The sequence below is a fragment of the Tinamus guttatus genome, unplaced genomic scaffold (assembly GCF_059628265.1).
Source record: "Tinamus guttatus ecotype Peru unplaced genomic scaffold, ASM5962826v1 Tinamus_guttatus_pri_ptg000643l, whole genome shotgun sequence".
NCBI classification, from domain to species: Eukaryota; Metazoa; Chordata; class Aves; order Tinamiformes; family Tinamidae; genus Tinamus; species Tinamus guttatus.
Window position 1 is genome coordinate 805,147 of NW_028289177.1, and position 6,288 is coordinate 811,434.

General features: G+C 74.1%; 1 protein-coding gene across 1 annotated transcript; it reads left to right on the top strand.

Moving 5' to 3' along the window:
- Window positions 1–2,972: 2,972 nt before the first annotated feature.
- On the top strand, window positions 2,973–4,125 carry JUND (JunD proto-oncogene, AP-1 transcription factor subunit). The gene has a single exon (XM_088535705.1). It carries the CDS (start codon window positions 3,122–3,124, stop codon window positions 4,094–4,096), a length of 975 nt encoding a protein of 324 aa, XP_088391831.1. The 5' UTR covers window positions 2,973–3,121; the 3' UTR covers window positions 4,097–4,125.
- Window positions 4,126–6,288: the final 2,163 nt, after the last annotated feature.

Consider the following 6,288-nt stretch of genomic DNA (forward strand, 5'->3'; position numbering starts at 1 on the left):
TGAAAAGCAGCTGAAATGGTTAAGTTGAATTGATTCTTTTTTTTTTCTGTTTTTCACACTGAATGCTCTCCCCTGTGCGCATGACGGGGAATCTTGCAGAGTCCCAAGCTGCGACAGTATTTTGTTTTTTCCCAAGCTTCTTTCCCAGGAAATGCAGCCGTCGGCTTCCCTATCGGCTCCTCTCATTTTCCCCCCTAACTGTCCCGACGTTTCTCCCCGCGGCCCCGTGGAGGCTCCGCGTCCTCGTCTCGGAGGCCCCCGAGCAGAACGTGCTGCACAAGGGCCCGGCTGATGTGAAGTGAAAGCGGCTCCGGGCGCTGGGGAGGAACGAGGCTCTCGCCTCAACTTCCTGACCGGCCGCGTTGAAGGTAACGCAGACACTGCGAGAGCCTCGTTCGGGGCAGCCGGGCGGCGGCTCTTGGGCTTCTTTACAAGCAGCTCCCCTCTCGAAGCCCGCTCTGCCATCCCCACCGTTCCGAAGAGGAAACGGGCACACGTTTTTTATAGACAGGGTTTTTTTAATGATTATAGAAGTTGTGCTATGTAGCGAGCAGGAATAAATCACCAACCTGCACAAAACGACTTCCTCTGGGGCCGCAGCGAAACCCCCTGTAAAAACCCTTCTCCTGCTAGTGTAAATACCGAACGCAGGAAGGACCTGGCCAGAGCCCCGTGAATTCAGGAAGGACCTGGCTGGAGCCCTGTGAACTCAGGAAGGACCTGCCTGGAGCCCCGTCTGCAGAAGCAGCCGCGTTGTCCCCGCAGCCCCGGGCGCGCGTCCTCCCCGCTCAGACGGGCTCCCGACCCGGGCCGGACCCGTCCGACTTCCCCTTCCCCAGCTGCTCCCTCCCTGGCGCTGCAGCCACAGAACCTCCCCGCGCTGCCGCTGCCCTCGTGGGGAAGGAAGCGACGGCAGCAGCCGGGGCCGCGGCTGCCTGGGGACGGAGAGGGGACCTCGGTGCGAGCGGAGCGCGCCGGAGCTCCCCGCGGAGCGCGCGGCTCCTGTGTTTTAGCTCTCCGCGGAGCGCGCGGCTCCTGTGTTTTAGCTCCCTGAGCTCTGCATTTGCTTAACCGCAGCCCCTCTCCGGCAGCGCTGCCTCTCTGCAGCCCGGGCCGTGTTTTTCCCTCCTCTCCGAGCATTTTTGGCCCCAGCTATTATGGGGGGGGTCAACTCCTGCACGCTCCCTGCTGTCCCCCCAAGGGCTCCCTCCCGCGCGGGGAAAGGCAGCACCCCGAGAGGAGGAGGAGGAGGCCGAAGGCCTTGGCCACGCGGCCGGCGCGCACGGAGCCGGGGCTGGCGCGGGGCCCGCTGCGCCGGGGGGCCGTGACTCAGAGCGCTGCGTGCGCCCGGGAGACGGCCCAGGAATAGCCGCGCGGCGGCGGCTGCACCGCCGAGGGAGGGGCCGCCAAAATAGTTCAGGGCTGCGCTAAGCGCCTAAAAATACGCGTCAGAGCCGCCTCCTCGCTTTCCTTTCTCATTTGTGTTTTAATAATATTTTTTTTCCCTGCTTGTCCCAGGCCCGGGGAGGGGGGATGCGGCCCCCTCGGAGCGGCCTCCGCAGGGCCTCGTCCCCCGGCCCCGCGAGGTGACTAAGACGCCGCTTTGCTGGCTCACGTGGCGGGCGCAGCCGCCGCGCTGCTCTCCTGCTCCCTGCTCCGGGGACCGGGATGCGGGACCTTTCCCGAGCGCATCCAGCCCAGGCCATGGGATCGCCCGGGGGTGCCCCTGGTGCAGGGGAAGAAGCCAGAGCCACTTTGGGGCTGTTGCTCCTTCGGCCCCTCCAGCGCAGCGGGAAGAGCAGGAAGGGCCAGAGGGATGAGGGGGATCCGGGGTGTCCCCCCTGCCCCACGGGGGTGGCTGTGGCCCCGCCGTGACGCTGTGCCCGGAGCGTTGGGGTGCTGGGGGGGGCTGCCACCCCGGTCCCGAGCCCGGGTCCCGGCCCCAGCGCGGGGCTGCTCGAGGAAACCCGGAGCTGCGGCCGGGGTGGGCGGAGGGGCCGGGGGGGACATGGGCACGTGCGGCCCCCCCCGACGGACACGCGCGCTGCCCCCCACGCGCGCCGCGCCGCGCGCGGCCCCGCTCTGACGTCACCGCTGACGCGGGTCCGCCCCCTCAGCCGCCCGCGGCCGTGACGCGCGCGCCGGCCCCGCGTTAACTCCGCGCGCCCCGTCGGGGCCGCCCCGCCGAGCGGCGCCGGGACAGAGCGGCCCGGCCCGGCCCGGTGCGGGTGCCGGCCCGCCCGCCCCACGGGGATGTGTGCGGGGGGGACCGGGCCGCCCGTCGGGGCCGCCCCCGCCCGGCACGCACGCCACGGCCGCGGCCCCGGGGCAGGGCGGCGCCGCCACAACCGGTCGGGCCGGCGCCGCCGCTGGGGGGTGGAACCGGCTTCACGGCGAGCCCCGAGCGCCAGCAGCGGCCATCGCGCCCCCCCCCCCCCCCCCCGCCGCTCATTTTGGGGTGTTTTTCGCGTGTTTTTGTCCGCCCGCCCCCTCGAGTTGGCCCCGTCGGGGCACCGCCATCGCGGCCATGAGTTGCGCCCAGTCTCAGCGCGCCGCCGGGCGGCACCGGGGCCGCTGCGCGGTGCCCCCGAGGGCGACACCCGGTACCCTCGGTGGGAGGGTCCGTGCCCGGTCCCACCTCCCGGTGCCCCCCCGGTGTCTATTGACACCGGCGGCGGCCACGTGACCGCCCCTCCCCCGCCATGACGTCGTCCCGGCGGCCCCGCGCTGTTGTGCCGTTTACCCGCCGTCGCCCCGGCGACAGCGGAGCCAGGAGTGGGCGGGGCCCCCCCTCCCGGGACGGCGGGGGTGGCGGGCGGGGGGGAGGAACCGGCGGGGCGAAGCCCCGCCCCTATGCAAATGTGGGCGGGGGAGGACGTCATCTGCAGCCAATGGCGTGGCGGCGTGATGAGGTCACCGCGGCGGAGCCGCGTACTTAAGGCGGCGCGGGGGCCGCGGCGGCGGCAGATCGCGTGTGCGCGCGCGCAGCACCGGGGCCGCGGCCGGCGCCACCGGCGCCTCCCCCGCCCTCCCCTCCCCCGCCCCAGCGCTCGCCCCGGGCCGCCCTTCCCTTCCCTCTTCCCCCCCGCCCCGTTCCCCCGCAGCCGGGCGGGGGAGGAGGATGGAAACACCCTTCTACCATGATGATGTGTTGAGCGGCCTCGGCAGCGCCTTCGCCCCGTCCTCCGGTAGCACCGGCCTCCTCCTGCCCTTCCCCGGCGGCAGCATGATGAAGAAAGACGCGCTCGGGCTGGCGCTGCCGGAGCAGGTGGCGGCGGCGCTGAAGGCCCCCGGAGCGGCGGCGGCGGCGGCAGCGGCGGGCCCGGCGGCGGGCGGCGAAGCGGCGGCGGCCGCGGGGCTGCTGGGCTCGGCCGAGCTGGGGCTGCTCAAGCTGGCGTCGCCGGAGCTGGAGCGACTCATCATCCAGTCCAACGGGCTGGTCACCACGACGCCCACGAGCGGCCAGTTCCTCTACCCCAAGGCGGCCGCCTCGGAGGAGCAGGAGTTCGCCGAGGGCTTCGTGAAGGCGCTCGAGGATTTGCACAAGCAGAACCAGCTCGGCGGCGGCGCGCCCGGCGCGGCGGGCGGCTCCGGCGGCGGCGGCGGCGGAGGAAGCGGCGGCGCGGAGCTGCCCGCGGCGGGGCTGGCGCCGCCGCCCGAGCCGCCGGTCTACGCCAACCTCAGCAGCTACCCGGCCGTGAGCTACGCGGCCGAGCCGGGGCCCTTCGCGGCGCCGCCGCCGCGGCTGCCGCCGCCGCCGCTCAAGGACGAGCCGCAGATCGTGCCCGAGGTGCCGAGCTTCGGCGAGAGCCCCCCGCTCTCGCCCATCGACATGGACACGCAGGAGCGCATCAAGGCGGAGCGGAAGCGGCTGCGGAACCGCATCGCCGCCTCCAAGTGCCGCAAGAGGAAGCTGGAGCGCATCTCGCGCCTCGAGGAGAAGGTGAAGAGCCTCAAGAGCCAGAACACGGAGCTGGCCTCCACCGCCAGCCTCCTGCGCGAGCAGGTGGCGCAGCTCAAGCAGAAGGTGCTCAGCCACGTCAACAGCGGCTGCCAGCTCCTGCCGCAGCACCAGCACCAGGTGCCCGCGTACTGAGGGACGGGGCCGCCCCGCGGGGCGAGGGGGGCGCCCGGACCCCCTGGATGGACGATGGAAGGGGGGACCCCCCCCCCCGCGATGAACAGACTGGCAGTGGAGAGCGAACGCCTCCATCTTCCTCCTTCCTCTTCCTCCTTCCCGCCGGGCCCGGGCGGACTTGGCGCTTTCGCCGCCGTCGGGGCTGCGCTCCCCGGGCCGGGAAACCCCCATGGACTTGGAGGTACCGTCGAGGGGGGCGGCTCTGCCTCCCCCCCGGCCTCCCCCCTCCACGCGGCGCCGGGCACGGACTGGAACAGACGGGGCCCGGCCCCCGGCGGACTGCGGGGCGCCGGACCCCCCTGGACACCCCCGTTATCCCCCCCCCGCCCTCCCCCGACGGACGGAGGGGCCCGCCCGGGCGGAGGGCCCCGCGCCCGCCACATTCCAGGGAGGCCGCAGTAAAACCCGCGCCGGGAGCCGCCTCTCGCTGTCTGCTTCGCCGTCGGGGCGGGGGGGTTGGGGGGGGCACCGGTTTTGGGGGGGGGGGGGAACGGGGACGGTAGCGGGGGGGGGGGGCGCGACACGGCGGGGCCTGCGCAGGAAGCGGCGCCGCCGCCGGCTGCCATCTTGGCGCGAAGGGGGTTGTGGGGCCGAGGGGGGGGGGGGGCGGCACGGCGGGGGGAAACCCGGGGGGGGGGGGGTTTGATGGGGATCCCCGGGTGGATTCGGGATCTTCCCCCCCTCCCCCCCCCCCCCCCCCCCCGCGCGGAATCGGGTCCTCCCCGGGTGTATTCGCGATCCCCCCCGGTGGAACTGGGATCTCCCCACGGGTGGAATCGGGATCTTCCCCCCCCTTCCCGGGCGGAATCGGGATCTTCCCCCACCCCCCCGGGCGGATTCGGGATCCCCCGGGAGGTTTTCCGGTGGTGGGGGGGGGGGGGGCTGGGTCTCCCTGCGTCACGGAGGGGGCGGGGGGCTCCGGGGTTTGCAGGGGGCGGGGGGGCGAGGAGGGGTCCCCAGAGCCGGGGGGGGGACACGGGCACGCAGCCCCCCGCAGCGCCCTGTTGTCCCCACGACGTTCCCAGCGCTCCCGGGGCAGCCCGGGCTCCCCTGCAGCTCCTCCCTGCCCCTCCGCTCCCGCCGGCCTTCGCCTCCCTCCTCTTCCTCGCCGTCTACCCGCACGGCCACCGCTGGGCGCCCCGAGTTGGCCCCGTGTCCCTGTGGGGCCGCCCCGATCCAGGGCTGCTCCTCGAGGGGCCCTGCGGGCTGGATCCCGCTCGCGGCGCTCCCATGGATCCTACATCTCCCTGCGTGGGGCTGGGTGCGGGTCAGGAGTCCCCAGCAAGAAGCATAATGGATCTGGGGACATTTGGGGCCTTTTCCCCGGGAATTCCATCCCGGCAGCGCTCCGTGCAGGCGGAGCAGGAGCGCGGCCCCAATAAGGCAGGACCGGCACCGGGATCTGGCTCCCGGCCTGGCCGCCGCCGCGCTTATCTGCGGCTCCCGCCGCTCCCGTCCCTCGGCAAACACGGAGCGACGTGTCCATCCCGCGGGGCCCCGCGGCGGGGCCGCCGTCCGCCCCGTCCGCGCGCAGGATGAACGCGGAGCAGCGACGGCGCCGGGGTCCGCGTGTGCCCCCCGACGGCAGCGCGGGGCCAGGGGGGAACCGGGGCCACGGGGGAACCGCGACACGCGGGGATGCGGGGGGGGTTCCCCCCGCGCGCGCGCCCCGTCGCGGCGGCTCCGCGCGGGGCCGGCAGGGGGCGCCGCGGCGCCCGCCCCGGCGGGGCGGATAAAGCGGCGGCGGCGGCGGCGCGGGCGGCAGAGCGGCCCCGCCATGGCCCGCGGGGGCGGCCCGGCGCGGCGGGCGCTGCGCCTGCTGCTCTGCTGCTCCTGGGCTGCGCTCGGCGCCGGTGAGACGGGCGACACGGGCGAGGGGGCGCGGGGGACACCGGGCACCCGCACGTGGGCGCCCACGGGGGTCACGGGACACCCGGGGACGTGCTGGCCGTGCGGCTGGACGCGGCTCCGGTGCTGCCCAACCGGCGGTGCTGGCACCACCTCATCACGGCCATGGGCGCAAGGGCGCAGGGGCTCCATGCCCCCCGGAGCTCCCCGCTTGCTCCCACATCCCCGCTCCGGCATCGCCGCTGCCGCCTCCGCCCTGGGCTCGCCGCCATCCCCCCGTGCCCGTTGCGGGCCCCGGCGTG